This window comes from Caretta caretta, chromosome 4 (assembly GCF_965140235.1).
Source record: "Caretta caretta isolate rCarCar2 chromosome 4, rCarCar1.hap1, whole genome shotgun sequence".
Classification (NCBI taxonomy): domain Eukaryota; kingdom Metazoa; phylum Chordata; order Testudines; family Cheloniidae; genus Caretta; species Caretta caretta.
The window spans coordinates 101,255,614-101,282,140 of NC_134209.1; the positions used below are offsets into that span (position 1 = coordinate 101,255,614).

Sequence of the window (26,527 nt, forward strand, 5' to 3'; positions counted from 1 at the left end):
TGTTTGCAGATCCCATCAGACTAATGGTCGGTTGGTTGGTTTGTTGATTTGATTCAAAAAGTTGGATTGGAAAACTGTCTTAAAATTTACTCTGATAATAAGGACTTCAATCAGAACACAAAACACATTTTTACACTTCTATTACATAGCCAACATGGCTTCTTTCTTCTCCAAAGTTCATAGGTTGAGCCCAGAACAAGAGGAAGAGGCTGAAACATGGCTATTGGAACATGATTCTAAGATTCTTCCTTGTCTATGGGCATCTAAATATGAAGATTCAAATTTCTACTCCAAAGCTGTTTGTGAAGGAGATTGTCTCTTAGTTCTCTGCATCAAAAATGGTGGACAGTTGTGGTAGTTACAGAAGAAAGGAGAGTTGAATTCTAATTTTGACTAGCTAGCTCTCCCTCAATCAAGGCTTTAGCACATTGTAATTGGCTTGGTTGAAACTTGGTAATTGTCTTGATATTAAGAAAGCAAATCTGAATTGGAGGACTTAAAAATTGATAGATTTACTAAATTAAGGGATTTTTAGCAGGGGGTTCTTTAATTGGTCATTCACTAGGTTTTGTTCTCTTTCAGACCAGGGAAAAACAGCAACCCCAAATATTGGAAGCTTTTTGCAGGTAGGGTACCAATTTTGGTCCATACACAGCAGACCTTCCTCATTCAAAATTCCTGCTGAAGTCTATCATAGCTGATGTACAGCCTTGGACATTAAAGTCTGGTCTATTGATCAGACAATCTGCGTCATTACATACCCTATCTGAAAAGTGCCTTGAAATGTTTAACTTTTATGTGAACTGTCTTCAGAGCATGGTGGACCATGCCACTCTGACCCAGAAACCCCTTTGTGCCACCTGGCCGGGGGCACGGAGCAGGTGCACAGGGGTTACAGGAATCTCCTGAGTCTGGCATGCACATTCTGATTCACCAATGAATGTCATATGTGGTCTCAGATAAAAACTGGTGTCACAATTGTCATCACGCAACACGCATGTATAGATGTCGTGTAAAGAGATACGAAAAATATGTTCTTAAAGTCTGTGTCTAGGTACTGGTTACCAGCAAAGTTGAAAAACAAGTTTTGTGTCAGAGAAGAGATTTCTAGCCATCAACCTGTTTACATGTAAATTGAGTGTAGTCTCATTCACAGTGAATATCCTGTCACCACTCTGAACTGAATGCAAATGAAAGATTGTAAGAACTTCAGAAAGAAACTAAAATGAAGAGAGAAACAGTGGGAGGGGAGAACACTTCAAAGATTTGCTCTACTATGTTTGGGGGTAAAGATACCCTGGTATCGCTCACCTCAGAAGCAACTGGACAGCAAATTTGCTTCATGAAAGTGGCGTCTCCACCAGGGTTGGCTGGAAATGCTGTAGAGAACTTTGGGTGAGAAACTTCTTTAGACAGTAGGTTAACCAATTTAGTTGAATTTCGTCTCTAGAAAATGTGTTATGATTTTGGTTTATGTGTAGTCATTTGTTTCCAATATTTTCACTCACTATCACTTGAATATTTATTCTTTGATAATAAATTTATTCTTGTTTTCACTATAATATTTTCTAAGTGCTGTGGTGTTAAGCAGAGTGCTGGTCCTGAGTTGGCATCACAGCCACTGTGTTCTGTTAATGGGGCAACAGATATAGGTCATATGGGAGGTGGTGGAAATAGTTCTGGAAATGTTCTCACTGATTTAAAAAAAAAATTAACTACAGAGAAGAGGCTATTTAAGGAAATTTGCCCTACATAGCCGGGAGGCCGAAATAGGTAAAGGGAAAGTTTATTCATAATTGAATGAAATTATGTTAACCAGTGCAAGTTAGCAGGAACATTTTAGAAGAGGTGGTGATGAACCAAAGACTGAATGAATTCAGCCTGTTCAGAAAAGTATGTATCTTGAACATTTAAAATCTTTATAAAATCTTCATAGGCTAAATGTAATTGAAGACACATACGTGAGAGCAGAATTTGGCCCCTGATATTTTAGGATGATATTACTGTAGTGGGTAAATATTGGGGTTGCCTTTTTTCTTCGTCTTACGTAAGTATGTTTAATAGTTGCTTAACTGTGTTCATTTACCTTGGAAGAGGCGATATTAAGGTCCATTATAATTTATAAGAAAATAAGATACAAAAATTCAGTTTACAATAAAATTCCAGTTCTGTGCTTGTATTACAAGAAGTGCGTACTATATATATAGCCTATATAATTTATTGTGCTGCTTCGTCTTTTGCAGAGCTCATAGGCTAAACTGTATTTCAGGGTTTCAGATAAACTATTTTAGTCCTGTCTTTACTCAGTGAATAACCTTACAGCATCTATAATCTCAGTGGTGTAAAATGGGTAACAGTTCAAGCCCTAATAAAATTGTAAGGCATATCATACTTGTGCCGCCTAGCTCACTTACTTTGCGCTTTATTGCTGTAAAACTGTTAGCAGATGGAAGTGAGACATTATTGGAATCCAGTGCAGTGATGTGAAACAGCAATATACTGGTAGTATGTTATCTTTGATTAAATTATAGTTGGCACATGGAAACAGTACTATTTGGCTAACCTTACTGTTATTCCTTTTAACAAGGGAGTTTGCTGACAATAGCCTCTTTGTGAGTCTGGAGTTTTTGGATAAAGCTCTTGTATTTTTAATCTCATTTTTTGTTGTAGACAGAAAACTCAAAGTACTTGATTTGAATTCATGGGCAGGTCTCTTTATATGTCTGGTTGTTATTACAGCTTAAAGGTAATTCTAAAAATTTAAAAGAAAACAGAAGTTTGTTGATCTTGTAAGAATGCTACAATTAAATCCAGTTTTATTATGTTGTTGTTGTAAAATTGCAAATAGTGAATATCAACTTCATCAGAGACTCATAGACTTTAAGGCCAGAAGTCTGTCTGCTAATAAAATAAAATTGTATTAGCTCTTTATTAATTTGCTCTTACTTTACATAATTAGTGGCCTGTTTTGCTATGATCAGTTATGGTAAACATTAATGCACTGATGCATATTTTTCACGTTTTAGCTTCAGGAAGTCCAAGGGTTTAAATTAAACTTGCATTATCTTTCACGTATTGTAAATCTTTTCATGTAATTCCTTTGAAACTTGGATTAGCTTTAAAACTGGGAGGATTATGATTTTGTGGTATGAGAAACTGACAAAAATAGTGTCTTAGACTGCTTATTTAAAAATAATGAAATATTTGGTTCTTGGTGATCAGAAATACATAGTTTCAACCCCTTATAATTAGGATGACACTTTCTAATGTTTAGGAGAGGGGTAATACATGATAATATCTGCAAGAGACTTCTGACCCCCCAGGTCATCATATAACATGTTGAGGCCACGTATCTTGAAATATAAGACAGGCAAGATGTGCTAAAAATACCTCCATCAGTCTTTACTGATTATCCACTAACCAATAGTAGATATAAAATTCTACTTGCACTACATTGATGACATCTTCATCATCTGGACCCATGGAAAAGAAGCCCTTGAGGAATTCCACCATGATTTCAACCATTTCCATCCCATCATCAACCTCAGCCTGGACCAGTCCACACACGAGATCCACTTCCTGGACACTACGGTGCTAATAAGCGATGGTCACATAAACACCACCATACACCGGAAACCTTCTGACTACTATGCCTACCTACATGCCTCCAGCTTTCATCCAGACCACACCACACGATCCATTGTCTACAGCCAAGCTCTGCAGTACAACCGCATTTGCTCCAACCCCTCAGACAGAGACAAACACCTGCAAGATCTCTATCAAGCATTCTTACAACTACAGTACCCACCTGCTGAAGTGAAGAAACAGACTGACAGAGCCAGAAGAGTACCCAGAAGTTACCTACTACAGGACAGGCCTAACAAAGAAAATAACAGAACGCCGCTAGCCGTCACCTTCAGCCCCCAACTAAAACCCCTCCAACACATTATTAAGGATCTACAACCTATCCTGAAGGACGACCCATCACTCTCATGGATCTTGGGAGACAGGCCAGTCCTTGCTTACAGACAGCCCCCCAACCTGAAGCAAATACTCACCAGCACCCACACAACAGAACCACTAACCCAGGAACCTATCCTTGCAAAAAAGCCCGTTGCCAACTGTGCCCACATATCTATTCAGGGGACACCATCATAGGGCCTGATCGCATCAGCCATGCTATCAGAGGCTCGTTCACCTGCACATCTACCAATGTGATATATGCCATCATGTGCCAGCAATGCCCCTCTGCCATGTACATTGGCCAGACTGGACAGTCTCTACGTAAAAGAATAATTGGACACAAATCAGACGTCAAGAATTATAACATTCAAAAACCAGTCGGAGAACACTTCAGTCTCTTTTTGGTCACTCGATTACAGGCCTTAAAAGTGGCAATTCTTCAACAGAAAAACTTAAAAACAGACTCCAACAAGAGACTGCTGAATTGGAATTAATTTGCAAACTGGATACTATTAACTTAGGCTTGAATAAAGACTGGGAGTGGATGGGTCATTATACAAAGTAAAACTATTTCCCCATGTTTATTCCCCCACCTCCTCCCTGCGCTGTTCCTCAGATGTTCTTGTCAACTGCTGGAAATGGCCCACCTTGATTATCACTACAAAAGGTTTCTCCCCCCCACTCTCCTGCTGGTAATAGCTCACCTTCCCTGATCACTCTCGTTACAGTGTGTATGGTAACACCCATTGTTTCATGTTCTCTGTGTATATAAATCTCCCCACTGTATTTTCCACTGAATGCATCCGATGAAGTGAGTTGTAGCTCACGAAAGCTTATGCTCAAATAAATTGGTTAGTCTCTAAGGTGCCACAAGTACTCCTTTTCTTTTTGCCAACACTGGGGCACCACTGTGCCCTACCAAAAGGAAATGGGTGCGTTGCCACTTTTTGGTCTCTACTGAAAGTGGCACAATGTCGTTACAAGTACACATGGATACTTATTTATTCATTGGATCAAGAAAAGTCCATTACATCTTTGTAGTAATTATTTTTATTTTACATTTTCTCACCAGAAGAAAAATCTTGTTATACAGCAAAAAAGGACAACGCACTGAAACAAATACCTCCACGTAGGTGGAGGCAGCTGAATTGTGGCGTCGGTGGCTTGAAAATGTTGACTGCTACATTGCCACTGACAACACCAATGATAAGAGAGAGGATAGTGCACTGATCTTAAAAGCATAGTACTAAAGCTACATGAGGTAAATAACCTGCAAGAAGATACAAAGCAATCAAACATACTCAATGTAGAAAAGATTCGCTAAAAATTTTGCACCAAAATGTAACTTATGAAACAAAAACTGTGTCTTTAGATTTACGAAGCACCACAATAGATAGATGTTAACCCTCTGAAGGCTGTGCAAATTTGGTTTGGCTAGATTCCGTGTTCTAGATGAGTTGTACAATAAATAATAGTGTGACCTATATGTAGGTGACTATCAAGACATGCTTGAAGAAACAGAAATGGCTCCTATGGCACTCTTGCAACATGATAGAGGACTGGAAATATTTGCATTATGCGCCCAAGAAATGGTGGCCTGTTCTAGTTGCCGATGTTTATTAAGTGTACGTACGCAGCAAAAGGAAGACACCTGCTAGTCAGAAGTGAGACAATATTGCCATAATTTTGCTTAACCATATCTTCACAAAGGGGACTATCCCACATGAGTTAAGGTCCTACCAAATTCACAGTCCATTTTGGTCAATTTCTCGGTCAGAGGATTTTAAAAATAGCAAATTACAGTGTTGTAATTGTCGGGGTCCTGACCCAAAAAGGTGTTGGGGGGGGTTGCAAGATTATTGTAAGGGGGGCTGCGGTACTGCTACCCTTGTTTCGGCGTTGCTGCGGGCCGCGGCTCTGCCTTCAGATCTGGGCAGCTGGAGAGTAGCTGAAAGCAGAGCCACCACCAGCAGAAGTAAGGAGGGCATGGTATGTTATTGCCAGCTTTACTTCTGCCCTGCTGCCTGCAGAGCTGGGCCCTCAGACAGCAGCTGCCACTTTCTGGCCACCCAGCTCTGAAGGCAGCTGCAGAGAAGTAAGGATGGCTATACCACAGTGCCCCCCCTAAAATAAACTTGTGACTCCCCTGCAACTCCCTTTTGGGTCAGGACCCCCAATTTGAGAAATTCTGGTCTCCCTTGTGAAATTGGTATTGTAGCAGGCAAAAGTACACAAAAGACCAGATTTCACGGTCTGTGATGCATTTTTCATGGCCATGAATTAGGTAGGGCCCTCCACATGAGAGTGAACCTGTAGCCTTTGTGGAAGGAAATGTTTTTCTGAGGGGCTGCAAATGCTAGCCTGGTTTTCAAGAACTATTTGTAAATAACACCTGTTTAAAAACAAAAAAACCCATAATGTAGATGCATTCTCACCATCGCTCCTCTGACATCTGCTTTTGATACATTCCATCCCATCCACTCCCCATTATCTATTCATTATCTATTTTTATTTTAAATCTTCAGGGTAAGAGGCTGTGTCTGCCTGTCTGCAATGTACAGTGCCTAGCAGAGAGAGAGAGCACACCTTGGGTCACTGTGTCACAGCAAGAAGCCAACTGACAGTCATGTCATCACAAATTTTCAAACTTCTGATTTTCACATAGGAGACACAGAGAAAATGGAGTTTCAGAAAAATTAACTATGTAGGGACTGACTTAAAGTCTGAAGAAGCAGCAGCTATCTTTGTGTTAACAGCCTACCAAGATCAAAGGGCTGATGTCCCAAAACAAATATGCAATTATTAGACACAAGCATGGAGTCACTGATAATCTGGGTCAACTGTAAATCTAATATAAGAAATGCATCATCTTTATCTGCAGAACAAAACCATCCTAGTTACAAAGACAAAGATTTAACATGTTCTGCGGAGAGCTGCGTCCCATGTTGAGCTTGTTCAAAATAAGTGACAAAGGGGAGGATCAATTGCAAAACGTATACTCTACATCACCAAATGATCCTATGGAAACCTGCTTGGAAACAGTGATACCACTGTCAGGTTGTTCCTTATACATAATAAAAATACCTTTGTTGGCAAATACCTTTGTTGGCCAAAACACTATGGATGTTCGTATTAAGTCTCCTAGTAAAGTACCTCACCATGTTTCATAACTTGGGGAGAAAATAAAGGACTTCCAGTTTTATTAACACAAAGGTAAGACAGCCACACCTGTAGCCCAGAACACAGAAGAATTCTCTTTCCCATGAGAGAACTATCTGAAAGGAACAAGAAAAGTACAAGAGCAAGACATTATTGAAAAGATCTACCCTGTGGGGTTCTAAAGCTGTAGATATCTTCAAAGCACAAAACGAAGATGCAATACACATTTGTGTGGTCATACATTCTCCAAACATAACATTTAAAGTGGACCATCGTATGACACTGAATCTAGGTGGACCTGCACACGGCATTTGTTAATAGAATTGGAATCAAGACCCTACTTCAAAAAGTGTTATAAGAACATAAACTGTACCCCTAATCCATATACATCATCATGATTTCCACTCATCTTGGATTGCAACATGCCCAAGGTGATCCTTTAAGTATACTCAGCTGTAGAAGTTGTCCAAAGCATTATCAGACAGATAATCAGTCCTGTGAATAATGTACTGACCTATTGCAATGACCTGCTTGTCTTTGGAACAACTTGCCAAGAACACAATGAAGCACTGAAGAATGTCTGAAAACACAAGACTTAAAGCTAAATGAGGATGTGTACATTTTAAAAAGCCACCTGAAATCTTCTGGGCATATATTTTTTCAGACAGCTCATTTCTCTAGAGGTCAAAACAAGCTTAGAGATGGCTCAGCCAAGTAAAGTTGTAGATTGCCAGTCATTTTATAGACATAGGTAAGTACTTAATTTCACTTTAAATTTTGCAGCTCTGGCTCCTCCACTTCAGTTGCTTCTAAAACCATGATTAAAAACCACATGCGGAGGAAAGTGTAAAATTTTATTTATGTACATGTAACAGGACAGCCTCCTTCTGAATGTCTCTTCATGGCCAGGTGTGGCTCTGCAGCAGCCTGGTTCATTTCCCCTTGTTGGTTCCTTGAAAAAAGGCTTTCATAAGTCTAATAGCCTTTCTTAGGGTCTAGTTTTATTAACATAAAGTTCAAAATAAGCTCAGAAAGATCATCCATTCTCGTCTTAAAATGGGCACAGCCCCTCCTCCCTGAGGTACCGTGTATAACTGTTCTGTAAGCTGTTAAAGAAGATACAAGGTCTGCTCTGCCTTTTTTTGCCTTCTCCCCAGAAGAAAAACAAAACTTCCAGCTGTATCTTTCTACCTAGCCACAGTTGCCTTCCTCAGGGACCACTGCAGGAGACTTCCTCTAGCTTCACACTGCAATCCCCCTTTGGCTGTCCACACACCTATTTTGTTACCCCTCCTCCTCCATCCTCTCCCAACAGAAGACTGGTTTAGTCACATGATTGTCTGGCATGTGATTTAATTCACTTGGGGAGGCAAACCAGCTGTATCAGAGGTAGGGTGAGACCTATCTCCCTTTAGAAGGGCCAGCCACCCTTCTTTGTGCCATACATAAATATCTGCTTTCCCCAAGTGCCCCTCAGGTGCTTGATGAAGATGCCCCTCAGCTTGCCCACTAAATGCATAAGAACATAAGGACAGCCATAATGGGTCAGACCAAAGATCCATCTAGTCAAGTATCCTGTCTTCCAACAGTGGCCAATGCCAGGTGCCCCAGAGGGAATGAACAGAACAGGTAAACATCAAGTGATCCATCCTGCGTCTCCCCAGCATCTTTCTTAACCATTTTTATGTTCTTAAGCTATACAACAGCCATGTGGGGTAGCTAAGCTACTAACTTCATGTTACAAGTAAGGAAACAGAAGCCAATTGAGGGAAGATAACATGCAACTGAGATCACAGAGCAAGAATTAGCCAAGTTCAAAGTAGAACAGTTCTCTGTTCTACTAGAAATGAATCTGTAAACTCTGTAGCCTAACTGTTAATAACGTTCAGCGCTGTTCAGATCCAGAATCATACTTCTACACAGTTCACGGTTTGATGAGAACTCAACTGTAATAGCCACCTTCTCTCCCAAAATAATTGTCAGTTTGCATTCCTCCTCTTTTTTTTTTTCACAAGATGTCTTTGAAATTAAATGATAACAAAATAATACAGATTTTTTTTTTAGTGGAACTTGCTGGCAAAGAATATTTATTAAAGCTTCCTAAGATGCATGAAAGCATTTCATATTTACATAAATAAGAATAACATCTGGAAGTTACACTAGCTAGGATAAAAGAGATGAGGGGCATCAGTACTAATATTTTCAGGCATAAATTTATCCCTCAGTTCACAAATTCTGCTCCCCCAGCAATGCCATTACACAATTGGCTAGATGAATTACTACACCTTCCTCAGAAGCATCCATCATTAGGCACAGTTACATGCAAGCTAGTGGATGAGGTAGGTCTATATTTCTAAGACACTGGTGGGAGAAACATTCTATTTGATATTCCACAGCATTGCAAAATCCTCCTTGTGAACATAAGTGATCCAAGACAACCACAAGAAATTCCTTTTTCTTGGTTCTGTCAAGTGAAATATGGACCTCAGCAAATGTTTACTAGCACTAGTCAATAAAGTTCAGTTAGTTCCACTTTATGCAAGATAACAAAGTTCAAAGTTGCAGATATTTGGCAGAACCTGTATGTTCAGGAAAGTATACACTTATTTAGTCAATTCCTCCCAAAGCTTACTCCTGTAATAACTTGTTTGTTGGTTTCTGTAGAGATCATTAACAAGATGCTAGATGCAAAAATAAGTACTACTGTGTATGTATTTGGAACAATCTGTCAATATTTCTGATCTCTGCTGTTCAAACACCGCATTCATCCATACATTTTTGGTGTAAAAAATAACTTGCTCCTTTAGGAGCCTGAATTTTAAAAACCTGTCACTTTTGGCACTAAATCTCTCTTGAAAAATAATCACCCTCTTGAAGTGAAGCCTGCATAACAGCATGCATCACAGAAAAGACAAAACAACATTGCAGCTGTAACTTAGGAAGAAGAAAAAATTAAACTAGGCAACATGATTACAAATCTTTTGTGGAAATTAAGTTTCACTTTTAAGATAGGACTTTCTGTTAAATAACTCATTTGTATACTTTTAATATGATTGAAGACATGTGAGCTTCAGCTTCATGTCTCAGAATTTAAAGCTGTGTACTTATTGCCCATTAATGCATGCCCCTGCTTTACTTTGTATATCTCTCCATACTCCTGAATGGAGCAGTATAACTTGATTTTTTAAAAAATTTGTAAAGTTGCATCCTTTCCCACTCTGCCCTACCAATGTGCCTCAGCTCTGTGCTTCAGACACTCATCTGAGTGATAAGAAATAGTAGTACAGTCCCTCTGCCCTGTCACTTCGTGGTCTTTCTGCTGAGATGGCAGAACAAATGCCTGTTTTGATGGTGATTTTTGATATGCATGCCTTCTGCTAGGAATCACACTGAGATCCACTACAACTACACCAACTGAGATCAACTCTGTGTCCCATAGGCTCTGTCGCTATTGGGCCCATTGCTGTGTCTAGACAATTTGGATGATAGTTGTGGTGTACAGTGCTTCTTTTGATGGGACAAAACTTGTGACTGCCTTTTTCATGGGGACCTTGCCACTGGGCCATGTGTTTGTAACTTTAAGGCTAAATTGCTGCATTGCACTTTAAGGGGAACCCTTGAAGAGGATTCAGAATTGTCAGTCAGTGCAGATTGAGTAAGGCGTTCTGAGCAAGGAACATGAGTGCTCCATTTTCTGTACTGAATTCCTGCTAACTTGTGAGGGAACTTGGGGTTCTAGTTCTAATCCTCCATTTGGTATGGGAACATGTTATCCGAGGGATTGTCTCCCTTCCTGTGTTCCTGTATCCGATGGAACACTGTTGTTATGGGGGAAGAGAGAGATTTTCCTCAGCAGGAAAGTATTCTTAGGGACTTCAGAGTGAACTTCTCTGGAGCCTACTCCCGCCACAGCTCTAGAAGAACCAGAGTTTGAGGGCAATATAAGAATTACTTGGGTATTTTTGATAGACCTTTAAGCAGTAATATAGAATAGGAGGGGGTTTTTAAGTGAGCAGAAGGGTTTGTTATATTTTGTTTAATTGATGGAAGGCTGATAAGCCGAGGTGCCTCTGTAGAGACCTGGTAGATATTTCTAGAATACATGAACTAACTTCACACAGACTATTCACAGAACAGCTAAGAAGTTACGACTTTCATTGTTGTTAAGCTGAACTGGATTCAAACTATTAACTTTGAAGTAAAAGTCTTTCTGTTCCATTATGAGTTCCCTGAATCATCTGCTACCCTTCCACTAGGCTTTCTTCACCATAAACTTTAGATCAAGCCTCCAACATTGTCATTACTTCATTTGTATTGCCCAAATATGTTTAATATAACGCTTTTAAAAAATTTGTACAAGGGTTTATTCCTGGAAGACAAGTCACTTCCCCCTTTTCACTCCACCTCAAGCTAATGTAGGTCGTTATTTGTGCATTTAATACTCTTATCTTTAATGTGTGTTCTTGCATCTGTAGTTTTCAAAGCTGTTATAAAGTTATTTGAACACAACTCTGATAAACGAAAAAATCAATTATTTCAACAGAAGTTATTGTTTGTCTACGAGGCTTGTATAACTTGTAGTTTGGGGATCTTTATTTGATGCCCAGTAATTTCCAGGTGGAATTCAAGGTGTTGGTTTCAGCCTGCATGGTCTTAAAAGTTTTGGGGCCCAGTTTTGTGGGAAATAGCTTCTTTTCTTTGGACATACAGCCAAAGCTGAGATCAGCAGAGGTTCTTGAGCTGATTCTCCTTCACTCCAAACAACAAAATTGCTGTTAAGATGTTCTTTGAGAGGGGTCCTCAGATTGGAATTCACTCCCCCTGTTCTGCCAGAGCTTGGATCTGTTAACATTTCAGACATATTGCAACCCCCCCCTTTTTTTTTTCTTCCCAGGCATTTGGAAAGTGGGTGGGCTGAGGTTTGGAGCTATTGTCTTTGTTATTTTGCCTTCTGCAGAGACGTTTTCATTTATTACCATGTTTACTAGGGCATGTTTGTATATTTATTGCTGGAGTGGGATTTAATCCGGTCTATTAATTTTCATAATAAATATCTGAATGTAGCGGCGGCCAGAGTCTGAGATGAGTGCTTGTTTGTTTTACAAACATAAATAAATGGTTGCCTCCTGCTGTATCCCTTGTCAAAGTTCACTTCCTAATCTCTACTTAGTTTTTAACTCTTGTGCAAGAAAGGATATTCTTAACTTATTTGTATCCCTTAGAAAGACAGTATGGACTCTACCTCCGTTGTATAGGAGGACTTTAGAATTAGGCAGCTACTTTGCTAGCCTAATAAAGGCCCTGAACCTGCAATTCATTCCTTGTGGTCAGACCCCTGTGTCCCTACAGAACCCCTTCAAAAAGCAGCGAGGTTCCGCGTAGGTCCAGTGTTCTGGAACTGAGTATGGACAAAGAAGAGCAGAAAGGGAAGCGGGGGGAGGAGGAGTCAGAGGGGGATACACACACTTCAGGCAGGTATAGAGAAAAATGTATGGAAATTGTAAATATTACAGGTGAAATCCCAGCTCCGTTAAATTCAGTCGAACTCTTGCCATTGAGTTAATGGGGCCAGGATTTCACCGTACGATTTCATGTGCCATGGAACTTTCCCTTTTTACTATTGTAGAGCTAACAGAGATATTATACATAACAAATGCTAAATGGATCGCAAAGGAACAGACCCAATAATGCATCTGGATTCATTTGTTATAAAGAATAGTATAAATAATAGAATGAGATGAAATTATTTTTTCTGACTTGAAATCAGAGGTCTTGATGATCCCCATATTTGACTATATTGTGGGGGAGGAGAGGAGGACTTGCAACTTCATGTTTTCTCAATTGTAACAAGTTATCGGATTTTGAATGAGCTACTATATATCATGACTGCTAAAGGTAAAAATGCATTCTTTATCAAAGGTATGTTGCAAAGCATCATGGAGTGACATTTTCCAATCACTATCTAAATCTGCCTGACACAGCTTTAAAAGAAATAAAACACAACTAAAAGTTCCAATGTTTAGTCTAAAAACACATATGGCTGAGGTTGCTGTTTTAGGCTATGTGAACTGAAGCTGTAGAAGTCTTGTCAGCTTTTCATCCCACTAAAGCCTTGTCAGCATGAGTAATGTGTTAATTTGCTGACTTTTTGTCTTGATGCTTTGAGTTAAGTTTCCTATAAAGAGTTTATATTTTTTTGTTTTAATGGCTTTCCATGTTTTAAAGATACATTTGGAGAGCTGTATCTCCAGTGCTTGTTCTTTAGAATCACTGGGATTAAAAGATTGTATTTTTGTGAAGAAATCTGAGGCCTTGTCTGCACTACAGAGTTTTGTCAGCAAAAGTTATGCTGACATACAGTAACCGCTTTAATTAAACCACTGTCTACACTATGCTCCTTGTGCGGCAGAATGCATCCACATTAGCAGCTCTTGCATCAACACAGAGAGCAGTGCACTGTGGGTAGCTATTCCACTGTGCAACTAGACGCAGGGAGCTTCGGGAAGGGTTTGCAATGCCTCATGGGGCAGGTTCAGCATCACATGATGCAGTTTTCTTAATCCCATCATTCCATAAGCCTCTTACTATATTGCCAGGTGCTTTTCAACTGAAGTGTAGGGGGTGAGTGGGGGGGAGTGTGTGACAGGGAGTGTGTGTGTGGGCGGGGGTGGGGGGGGAGACAGAATGTGTGTTGGGGAGGAGGAGTGTGTCAGCATGCTGTCTCTTTAAATTTGGACAGCAGCTGGAAGCACACCCCCCACACACGCAATCCCTGCCTACCTGCCACTGTGATCCTAGTGCCAGAGAGAGCAGGATTCCATGTTAACAATTTGCTGTTTGCTGCCACATGCTCAGCTGTCAGAACTTCCCAAAGCTTTGAAAGGGGAGGGGCACGTGCCTGTGTAGCTGGAATGCAGGGCAGCCAAGCTCAAAATAGTGAGCAGAGTGGGCATTGTGGGATACTGGGGGAAGCCAGTGATGTCGACCTAATGAATGGCAGCGTCTACACAGACGCTTTGTTGCTGAAAGATTTTGCCTCTCGTTGAGGTGGGATTTTTTTGTCAGCAAAACAGGAGTTTTGCTGACAAAAGTAACATTGTAGTGTGTACGCCTCCATTGTTTTGTCAACAAAACAAAACTGTGCAGTGTAGATAAGGCCTTAGAGAGAATAAAAGAGATGAGGGGCCCTGTAAATTGGTGAAGTGGCCAAACCAGGAAAAAAAAAATACAGTTGCCATCACTAGGGGCTTTTCTTAAGGAAAAGTATAGATTATAAAAAAAACCAAGATAACATAAATAATAATTAATAAGAGAAAACTTTTACCTTCGTTTCAGCTGACTACCATGATCCAGGGTGTGGAGCCGTACTTAACTATGACTATAATACCAATATTATACCAAAGTATTCTCCCAATTTGATCTTCCAAACCACTCTTAGGCCTGGTCTGCACTAGGAAAATTACTCATTGCTAATAATATGCCATGATATGGTGCACGCATGGTGTATCCTGGTCTATGTGTTGTAGTTGAACCATGTTCAGTATGATTCAATTGTGCACACTGATGATGCCTGTTATCAGCAAGAGGTAATTCTCTTAGAGTAGATCAGGTCTTATAGATCTCCCCTTGAGCACTTGTACAAGGAGAGGGGAAGCTTAGAGTTCACATCTTGTTCCCTGGGCATCGGGTACTATAGTATGGCTTATACCTGGTCACAGGGCAAACTATTGTGGAGTTTTTTTTAGATTTACCAAGCTGTATAGTTTACACCTTAGTATTTCATAGAATAATGTTTATTTCAGGATTAACTATATGATAAAAATTCTTAATATATACAGTAAAGGATATCCACACTTTTCCCATACAAGAGACAGTTGTGTACTGGGTACTAATGCATGTATATGTGAATAATGGGTGAAATGATACTGTCTTGTTCAGTGATCTCCTCAGCTCACATAAGTTGAGAAAGGTCAGATCCCTTAGAGCAGAGGCGGGCAAACTACACCCCATGGACCACATCCAGCCCACGGGACCCTGCCCCGCTGCTTCCCCTCCCGCCGTAGCCTCAGCTTACTGCACTGCCGGCGCAATGCTCTGGGCAGCGGGGCTGTGAGCTCCTGGGGCAGCGCAGCTGCAGAGCCCGGCCTGACCCGGTGCTCTGTGCCACATGGTAAGGGGGCAGGGAGCAGGGCGGGTTGGATAGAGGGCAGGGGAGTTTGGGGGGTGGTCAGGGGGTGAATAGGGGTCGGGGCAGCCAGAGGGCGTGGAACACGGGGTTTGACTGGGGGCAGGGGGTCCGGGAGGGCAGACAGGAAGGAGGGGGGCAGGTTGGATGGGATGGCAGGGGGCAGTCGGGACAGGGAGAAGGGGGGGCAGAATGGGTATAGGGGTCCTGGGGAGGGGAGTCAGGAATGAGAGGAGGGATTGGATGGGGTAGCAGGGGGGCAGTCAGGGGGCAGAGAGAAGGGGTGGTTGGATGGGTCAGGGGTCCCGGGGGGGGGGCAGTAAGGACGGAAATGGGGGTTGGATGGGGCAGCGGGGGTGCAGACAGGGGCAGGGGTTCCAGGGGCGGTCAGGGGACAGAGAGAAGGGGTGGTTGGATGGGGCAGGGGTGCCGTCAGGGAACAGGGTGGGCTGGATGAGGCAGGAGTCCTGTGGGGTGGAGGGCTGTCAGGGGGTGAGAAGCGGGGGGAGGTGTGAATAGGGGGTGGGGGTGGACCCTGCTGCCCCCTCCCCTAACCGGCCCTCCATACAATTTTCAAAACCCGATGCGGCCTTCAGGCCAAAAAATTTGCTTGCCCCTCCCTTAGAGGTTTCTCTTCTGTGATGTGTTTCAGGAAGTGATACTGGTGATTTAGTAAGTTGTACTCTTCCTCTGAGTCAATACTGAACCAAATGTCATCCTAGCCAGGTGTCATGGGACTCTGTGCTGCTGGAGGGTGCGGTGTTATGGACAAGGTATAAGACTAAGGAGCCCTCTGCATGTGCTCATTAAAATTCCCACCGTAATTTTCCCAAGAGTAAAAATGTTAGCCCAGTGTCCGGGAGAGGTATTGGAGTGATTTTGGTAGCTTACCTAAATTTCTCCATTTGTTTGAATGAGAGAAGTTACTTTTCACTTTGTGTCTTAAATTTCTCTTTGGCATTGCTGTATGTTGTTAAATATCAGCCAGATTCCTTATCTAAAATGACTGCACTTCAATCATGGAAGTGACTCCTGTAGAAAAGAACTATGCAGTCCAAACTTTAGATAAGCTATTACCAACAGGAGAGTGGGTTTGTGTGTGTGTGTGGGGGGGGGGGGGGGAGGAGGGACAGAGAGAGAGAGAAAGAGAACCTGGATTTGTGCTGGAAATGGCCCACCTTGATTATCATACACATTGTAAGGAGAGTGATCACTTTAGATAAGCTATTACCAGCAGGAGAGTGGGGTGGGGGGAGAGAAAACCCTTTGTAGTGATAAACACCCATTTTTTCATGGTTTGTGTGTATAAAAACATCTTCTGTATTTTCCACAGTATGCATCCGATGAAGCGAGCTGTAGCTCACGAAAGCTTATGCTCAAATAAATTGATTAGTCTCTAAGGTGCCACAAGTACTCCTTTTCTTTTTGCAAACTTGCTGGTGTTAACATGCAGGGCAAAACTCCCATTGACTGCAATGGAATCAGGAACAGGCTCATAGTTGTGAAGCTTATTTTCTGAATGAAAAGCACTGCATAAATATAATCCATCGTTATTAAAAATGTTTGTTCAGATATTTATGATTATTCACTGTTGTGAAATGTTGGTAATATGCCCTGTTTTTCTTTTAACAGGTAGAGTCACCCCAGAACAGCTCGGTTCTCACATCAAGCTTTTCAAAAACAATTTGAAAGCTCTCAGGAACCACTGTGGACTTCTACAGCTTGTGCTGGCCACAATCCAGGCTTTAAAACACCCCCAGAATGCCAAATGGGACAGCTTCTTAGCCTTTGAAAGGCTACTTTTGCAGGTACAATATTATATGAGCCTACTTAACTTTATACTAAGTAAACACTGTTATTTTTAAGTAGTTTTAAATATTTTTGTGCAATTTTATTTTGCATAATTTGTTTGGGCTGTATGATATTGTTAAAAAGCTACCTCCTGAACTTTTGTTTTTCATATGTTTCAAACTATTTAAAAGAATGGGAAACTACACAGTTAATATTTTTTGTATTTTTTAGTCTAATAATTTTAGACACAAAATTAAATATTACAGATGAAGGTACATAAAATCTGAATTGGGGTTGGAATATTTGCATACTAAATTGCAAGATGACCGCATAGATTTATGTCACTGGTTAGGATCACTATTAAGCTTTAAAATAATAATGATAAATAATAGGCTTCTGGAGCCAAGACATGGTCAAATTCAGAGATAACTTAAAGTGGTAAATTATATATCTTTATGTGAGTGTAAGCTTGTCTGATTTACATATTGAATGGGTGAGATTTAATAGGGAAAGCCACCATTAGGAGCACGCGATATTAATTTTGTTCCCTCACACATTCATACGCTCACTGACAACTTCTTACAACTTCCTGTTGGAAGTGACACTCTAACCAACATGTAATTTATATTTTTATCTATGCTACCACTGAACTTTCAGAGTAGATGGTATAGTGAACAGACTGTATCCTGCTTAGCTTAGATACAACAGGGGTTTTCAAAAGAGTTGGGAGTTCAAAATGGTGACAAAATCCCATTGAAATTCAGTGGGAGCTGGGCACTCACTCCTTTAGCTAAACACCTATTTTGACAGTGAAGACAGCCTACCTTCAAGAAGATGAGTTAGTTGTCTCACTGTAAAATCCTAGTTGAGACAAGGCTCTGTAGTTTTTATCTTAAAGTAGCTAGTCAAGATCAACCCTGGGTAGGGGAGGAAGCATACCGTGACCTCAGCTACCTGCATCAAAGTGAGAACTAACTGTGGCTTGTCTCTACTTCCCTTGCTATAAAAAAACAAACCAAATAAAATGTCACCTTTATTGGGTAGTGAAGATCTAGTCCTCAACTCATCTGAAAATCCAGGCCTATGCAGATTGCCATCATTTATACCAACAAATGTTTCCTGGAGGGTAGAAAGACAAAAAAAATAATTAGTGTAGGCAAGTATGTGCTAGCAGTTAACTGAACTATTCACTCTTCTTAACGTTTAATTATTTTTTACTAGTGCCCATTGTCTGAAGTATTCAATAACATATACTGACTGACATATACTCCCAATAAGTAACATGACTTGGGTAAAACAGTTGTGGCTATACGAATCAATATTTATAACCACTGTTTAAGCACGTACTCATTTTCTGCACTTCAAATAACAATCATTTTGAATTACACAATCCATAATGTGTGCACATCTGTACAGATCTTATATTCTGAAGTCAGAGACTGAGATGTGTAGTTTATTTTGGGGACAATTCTTATAGCTTCACAGCTATGCTCCTTCCCACTATCACTTACTGTTTGAGCTTCTGTGTTCTTAGAACATGCTGGTAAACACTGTAAATAGGCAGCCTACTTCCAGATCTTTATCAGGATTAAAATGAATTAACTACTGTTTTTAGATTTACAGTATCATGGCATTTTTTCTTATCGGTCTCTAGGCCACTTTCATCTTTGGTATGAGTTGCTGAATTCTGCTGAAATCAGTGCAGCTGTGTACTTTACTCCATGCTGCATTTGGCCTTCTTTATTTATGATGGCTTGGTGCTTTTAAATAATATAACAGAATTAGGGTCCAGTGGCATTCTTGGCAACTTTGCCCTTGACTTCAATGCAAAGAGGATCACACCCTTGATTCAGAATAGGGTAATGTTCCCGTATTATAAGTGTGACTCCTTTTACTGTGTTGTGTTGTGCTGCTTTTCTGACAGGTAGTGTGTTAAACAGAACTGAGAACTATCATTACTCAGGAGATGTGTTTAGTATGTGCTGTCAATTTAAACTACATATCCTATAAGCAAAGTGAAGAGAGAACACAGATCCTCAGAGGCTCCCCACCGTGTAAGTTCCCTCCTTCCTTTTATACCCCACCACCCTAAGGTGGATTGCTGGGATGGGAGGGAGTGCCAAGCACTGGTGTGCACTAAGCAGTCTCAGGCCTTGTCCATACTAGAAATTGTTTCTTGGTGTAGTTATACAGGCAAACAGGTGTACAGGAAACCCTCCTAGTGTAGACTCATTTTACACTGGTAAAAAAGTACTTTTGTTAATACGGCTTATGCCAGTTTTCTGAACAAAATAAAACATCCTGGAAAAAGGATTGTTTTAACTGCATCTCCACTATGACTTGTGCCACCATAGCTATGTCAGTTAAGGGTATGATTATTTTTCACACTCCTAATTGACATAGCTATGTGGACAAAACTTTTAATGTAGACCAGGCTTCAAACTCCCCACTGCTCCATACTCTGCCACCTCCTTTCCCTCCAAGTGAGGGCTTAAACATGCAGGGAGAGAGGGTGAAAAACAGTGTTGTGTGTGTCCCCAGTTTTCATCCTGGGTTCAGACATGTCCCAATTATGCCCATACCTAGAGGCTTTTCAAGCAGTAGAAGCAAAACACAGGAAAAAGAGCACTTGACAGAGCTTAAACAAAGTGTATTTTTTGGAAAACTGAAAGACAAAAACACTTCATGTGAAACTTAGGGCTTGTCTACACAGTATATTAGTGCTCATCAACTGGGGTGTAAATTTACTGTGCACCAGCCTGTTGTGCACTGACTTTCCATGTGGACCCTACTTGTGCACCATAAACATTTCCTAGTATGCATTGACATAGTCCCGTTTCAAACAATAGTATATCAAAGTGCTGTAGGGAAGTTTTAGTGTGCATCAACAGGGTCCATATGGACAATTAGTGCATGACATACTACAATTTACACCCCAGCTGGTGTGCACTAATGCACTATGTAGATGAGCCCTTAGCTTGTCTTTTTAAATGTATGTTTATAGGACAGGAATTTGTCTCTTAAATTCAGCATAAAAGTATCCAGCAACAGCAGGCAGTGTAAAGTGGGTGGCTTAACTCATACAGGCCCTCTGCAAATTATCACTCTCTGGAGCACTGCAGAGTGAGCACACAATTAATGTCTTGGATAATGGAGTAGAAACTATGCTTATAAAATTTTCAGTTGAGGGGTTGGCAGCACCTGGGAGGACAGGATAAGAATTCAAAATGACTTTAACAAATTGGAGAATTGATCTGAAATCAACAAGATGAAAATCAATAAAGACAAGCACAAAATACTACACTTCAGAAGGAAAAATCAAATGTACAGCTACAAAATGGGAATAACTGGCTAGGTGGTAGGTAGTACTGCTGAAAAGGATGTGTGTGGGGGGAGTTATGGTGGATCACAAATTGAATATGAGTCAATAATGTGATGCAGTTGCTTAAGAGGCTAATATTGTTCTGAGGTGTAATTGTCCCAGTCTGCTCGGCCCTGGAGACCTCAATTGGAGTACTGCGTCCAATTCCGGGTGCTTCACTTTAGAAAAGATGTGGATAAATTGGAGAGAGTCCAGAGGAGAGCCACAAAAATGATAAAAGGTTTAGAAAACCTGACCTATGAGGAAAAGTTAACAAAGCTGGGTATGGTAGGTCTTGAGAAAAGAAGACTGAGTGGGGACCTGGTAACAGTCTTCCAATATGTTAAGGACTGTTTTAAAGAGGATGGTGATCAGTTGTTTTCCATGTCCACTGAGGGTAGGACAAGGAGTAATGGGCTTACTCTGCAGCAATGGATGTTTAGGTTAGAAGTTAGGACAAACTTTTAAATTATAAGGGTAGTTAAGCTCTGGAACAGGCTTCCAAGAGAGATTGTGGAATCTCCATCATTGCAGGATTTTAAGAATAGGTTGGACAACCATCTGTCAGGGATGGTCTAGGGTTTACTTGGTCCTGCCTCAGCACATGACTTCTCAATGTCCTTTTCAGCTCCACATTTCTTTGATTCTATTAATTCTTTCTGTGGGATGCCCCTGGGGCAGCAGAGCTAAACACTACCCCTTACTATGGACTGTGTTCATCTGGCACAATCTAGCCCAAAAGGTTCTAAAGTATATGTTAGTGGCCAGAATCTGCCACCCTTATTCACAGTGACTAGCACTTTTAATCATGAGTGGTCCCATCTGTTTCAATGAGATTGTTCTAGGGAAGGATTGTTCACAATGAGCAAGGGTTGCAGAAACTTGTTCTAAAATATCATAGGTGGATAAATACATTGAGACGGCTTAAAATATCTATTTTTTTCTGCAAAGAATACAATCCTAGGATACAGTCCTGGTAGCATTTAAAATTTTACTGCTGTATTAAGAACAAAGTTTAGAAAAGGGCAGATGTAATTTGACCACAAATTAATATAGATTGGCTTGACAAATAAATTTTGTTGAGTCATAAAAATAGTTTTACTCCTACTGGCATAATTTCTGTCTAACAACAGGTTAAATGCATTTAATCTACTGACATTGTGTGACATATAGTTGTTCTTCACACTTTCTCCTGAGCCAGAAGTATCCAGTGCAGATTTTATTATGTAGATATATCTAGTAAATAAAGTGGATTTAAATTGATATCTATCTCACCTATGATTGTTTTCCCATATTTGGACTCCTACAGTGGAAAAGACAGATTGTTATCTATGATGTTTAAAAATATAATGCTTGGAAAATAATTTAAATTGGGAAAGCAAAGCTTCTTGTTTCTATAATATATCTCTGATATTTTTGTAAAAAGAAAAGGAGTACTTGTGGCACCTTAGAGACTAACCAATTTATTTGAGCATGAGCTTTCGTGACTCATGAAAGCTCATGCTCAAATAAATTGGTTAGTCTCTAAGGTGCCACAAGTACTCCTTTTCTTTTTGCGAATACAGACTAACACGGCTGTTACTCTGAAACCTGATATTTTTGTGTTACTCTTTGGAAGGAAACATTTTATTAGCGGGAGATTATTGAATTTTTTTTCAAAGATGGCAGACATAGATACTGAAAGCAAACAGCTGTTCTCACAGTTTTTTTTGTTTTTTAAAGGAAGATCCCTCTTTAGTAGGAGGTTGTTCTTCTCTATTATAATAGCTTTGGGATAAACTCATGGTAAGAATTGTAAAATTCAACATAACAAAACTGTTAAACTAAAACAATATTACATTTAGAGTTAAACTGCCCAAAACAAGGAAAGGAAGTTCCCTTAACCCAGTCCTTTTGTCTAAGAATCACTACATAATACTGGGCCTTGTTATATGCTTTAATCTATTGTAAAATGGGGAACAAAATAGTTAAAAGTGCAATAACGTTGTTTTGCAAAGCACTTGGAAAGTCAACATGGATTAGTAGGCTCAACCCTGGACTAGGGGGCCATTACTCCTGTGGTCTGATCTCAGTTCTGTCAGTGGTTTTGTTGTGTACTACTGTGTAAGTAATGTAATCTAAGGGTTTGTCTACACTTAAAACATGACGTTATTTCAATATGTTAACAATTGTCATTCATTCATTACTCTGAAAATTCTAGCATAGCCAAGGACACAAGTGTTTTGGTTGGTTTGGCTAACCTTAGAATCCATGACCAACTAAAACTCCCCCAGCTTTTGTCTACCACCCGACTTAGGCTGTGAGCTCTTTGGGCTGGGATTGTGTCTTGCTGTATGTGGACATTACAGGGCATATTGTGAGTCTGCCATAATTCAATAACAATTAATAATAGATTCCTGGTGCCAGAACTGTTGGCCTCTCCCCACCTACCATTCACTGCTGGAAGTGACATCAGGGAGCTTGGAGCTTGCTTTTCTTCAAAATCTATCAATGTCAGTTATTTAGTTGGCAAGAGTGGGGCATCAGAGAGGCAAGGTACCTCCAGCCTCTGAGGACCAGGAACAGTGGACCAAGACTGTAACCAAAACTCTTATTCTGTATGTCTGACACTGTATTATGAGGCTGTTAAACTTCCCGGCCAACTCAGGAATTAGGTTATTTTAGTAGTGTTTTAGGGTTTAGTGTCTCCTGGTAATGTGAGTGAGTCAAATACTGTGGTGATGGGAGCTAGAGAAGTACCTAAACAGATAAATATTGGCAGAGTACAATATTTTCATGGTCTCAGTGTCCACAACATAATTAGTTGTTTTAACCTTTGTTTTATTTACTTTGTTCTTTATCTCACAAAATGTTTTGAAAGGAAGAATAGTGAGCTTTTTGTTCTGCCAAGCTTCTTGAAAAAATAAGATTTTATGCATATATATTTGAAAAAGGAAAAACAGAAACTTAATGCCAGCTGGTCATTCCAGTGTTTGTATTCCTCTCCTAAAGGAAAGTTATGAGGTTAATAAAATGACATCATTCTCTCTCCCATGAATGCCATAGTGCAAGCTAAGGAAAAAGGAGTGGAAAAAAAACTCTAATACAGATGAACATTTTACATTACAACTAGTGTTTAAATGCATGCTACACCATACTGTGTGTCCCTAGCCTCCATTTTGCCAGAAGCTGGGAGTGGACGACGGAGTGGATCACTTGATTGCCTGTTCTGTTGATTCCCTCTGAAGCACCTGGCATGGGCCATTGTCAGAAGACAGGATACTGGGGTAGATGGACCATTGGTCTAACCCAGTAGGGCTGTTCTTATGTTTCAGTAACAAATAAAAGTTAACATTAAAGGTAATAACTTTGAAGTATGGGTATGCAGTGATTCCACCTGGTGCTGTGATTCTGTCCCATCTTGTAAGATGAAACAGGGTCTGGCTGTCTCAGTCCTTAAACAGGTGACATGGTTATTATTTGTTTGTGTAGGCAGCACATACACGTGAAAACACTGTTCCTGTACCAAGGAATTTGCAAACTAAGGGCATGATCCTGCCTGTTGTGCTGCATGGACATAGGACTCCACCTGTGTGCAGCTCACTATAAGATTGGGACCTACACACCTCTATTACAGTACATCCTGAAGGAAGTGGTATTCACCATTCGCTGGTGACAGTATTCACTCTGGATACCAGTCCAAAGCCTGAGCGCAGTGTTCAGAAGCACTATTTAGGGTGCAGAATTCTTGACATCCTTAAAGGGCCCATGGCACGTCTCATTAATCAATTATAGATACAAAGTTGCTGCTAACACATGAGAAAATAGTAACATGCAGAATCTGTTTGTTCTGTTAGTGAATGAAGTAGCTTGTAGGACTCAGATGCATTGAGGCAGGATTACATTTATTTGCCTTTCATTATTATTCTGTAGAATCAGTGTAAGGAGTTTATAATAATATAATAAAGTTCAGTGTGACAAGTTGCCTTTATGATAGCCTGCAATGTTTACCAATAAGTATCTTTAAAAATATTATATCGCTGCTAAAGGGAAAAAACCCCATAACCTTTTATTGCACTTGACCTTTGGATTTATAAAAACCCGATATAAAATATATTTCCTAAGATTAAGAGAATTCAATATCCCAGATCCTTGCATTTGACAAGTATCTGATTGTCAATACTTACATCCTGGTTAAACATAGCAGTCTAGATTTCTGTTATTTGGGTCACTGACCCACTATGTCTTCTACACTTGTAATCACCATGAAGTTTTATCAAATGTAGCTTAACTAGTAATATCTCCATTCTAAAAAACACTTTAGAAAAATCCACTTTGTAGTTTTAATGTCTCAGCTATGTGAGATTTGACCTTGATTTTGAGAAGAGGAGAGTAGCCATTAGATCAATAATTTTTCAACCATGAAACTGCATATGGAATGAATCTGCTGTGCAGCAATATTACATTCTGTCATATTGATTATAAAGGTCCTTTTCTGGAGTTTGGCATGTTGCTGGCTAAACTGCAGACTGGGGCAATCAGATTAAGAAATAACATGCACTGATACTGACTCAGTCTAGTACTAGAGATAAAAAAAGTACAAGTTTGTCAAATTCGACAATAGCTTCTGAAAAGAAAATAGTCCTTACAACAATCAGATACTTAAAGTTCCTTGCCATTTACTGTAAGTTCTTACCTCAGCTTCTTATATCTATAACTCTTATGTTGGTTTATGTTGTGAATTTTGCATACTTTTGTTAGACTTATTTAAACCATTTTGCATTCTGCCGCATTTCCAGTGTTGTTGGTATCATTGATATCTATTCTTTTTATAGCTGGATTTTTAAAAAAACTTTGCATTTTATGCAAATAACCAATGTACAGGACCCACACAATCCTGTCACTCTCTCATCTCCTGACACAGATTTCCTCTGCTTGTTTATTACACACACCTGTCATATCTTATGTTAATTTAGACTGTAAGCTCTTCGGGTCAAGAATCCTCTCTTACTATGTGTTTTTACAGCATCCAGCAAAACAGGGCCCTGAGTTAATTGTGACTACTTAAGTGCTTCTGTAATAGAGATAATAAAATAATGGCCTAAATTTTCAGAAGTCACTACATACTTGGAGTGCCTTTATTTTTGAGTGCCCAGCTATGCACACCAGAGCTCATACTCAGCACTTTCTGAAAATCAGAAATGTATTGATTCAGGGCATCTCAAGTTGGACATCCAGAAACTGAGGCACCCAAAATCACTAGTCGCTTTTGAAAATCTAAGCCATATATAGAATGTTATTAGGTATGAATTAATTTCCCACCTTTAGAAGAATTTGTTTTTCTCTCTTGCTAGTATTTTGAACTTGAAGAAAAAAAAATAGGAGTAGGAATTATAACTCCTCCATATTTAGTGCCAGCATAAGTGCAGCTGTTTCTATGGATAAAAGGGTTAAAGAAAACTGTTTTAAGGATTTCTAAAACTACTTGACAAAGGCTGAAAATATCTTTCATTATGCAGCATTAGAACAATCATAATGAGATGTTAGCAAGTCCTTTTATGCCCATGTAGCAGCAGCTTGTTTGTAATCCTCTCGAGAAAATGAAAAGTATTCTGGCTGTGACGCTCTTTTAAAAGAAGAAATGTTATGCAGCCAAATGAAATTCATACAAAGCCTTTAAAGCGAACACCTAGTGAAGAAACAACTTTGTTAAATGAACAATTGTTTACAGCAATAAAACTTAAAAAGCCTTGGGAAAAGAGCGCTGATTATACTAAGCGAACTGGAGCTGTTGCATGAATTTCCTGTGTACCAAAACACAGGACATGTACTCTGAAATATTACTATCTTACTAAATAAATGATTGTTAGGGGAGCTAACTGTTAAGAACACATACATTATTTTATAATAAGAATAAGCATTTAACAGATTTTTCTTGTCAGTATTCCCCTGAATAACATAAGAAAATCATATTGCAATTGATATGGCTTGCTGTCTAGTAGTACCATATAAGATTGTTTTATAAGAGCATTAGTCACTTGAAATTTGTTGGAGACATTTATCAGCTTCATGGGAATGTCTATTGAGAG

The 26,527-nt window shown here is 39.8% G+C and overlaps 1 protein-coding gene across 3 annotated transcripts in view; it reads left to right on the plus strand.

Moving 5' to 3' along the window:
- The window catches only part of SCFD2 (sec1 family domain containing 2), a 317,624-nt gene that overhangs the window by 64,139 nt on the left and 226,958 nt on the right, over positions 1 to 26,527 (plus strand). For all 3 annotated transcript variants that reach the window (XM_048848286.2, XM_048848287.2, XM_048848285.2), the window contains exon 4: positions 16,940 to 17,115. In XM_048848286.2, the coding sequence (XP_048704243.2) occupies positions 16,940 to 17,115 (176 nt within the window). The remainder of the gene's footprint in view (positions 1 to 16,939; positions 17,116 to 26,527) is intronic.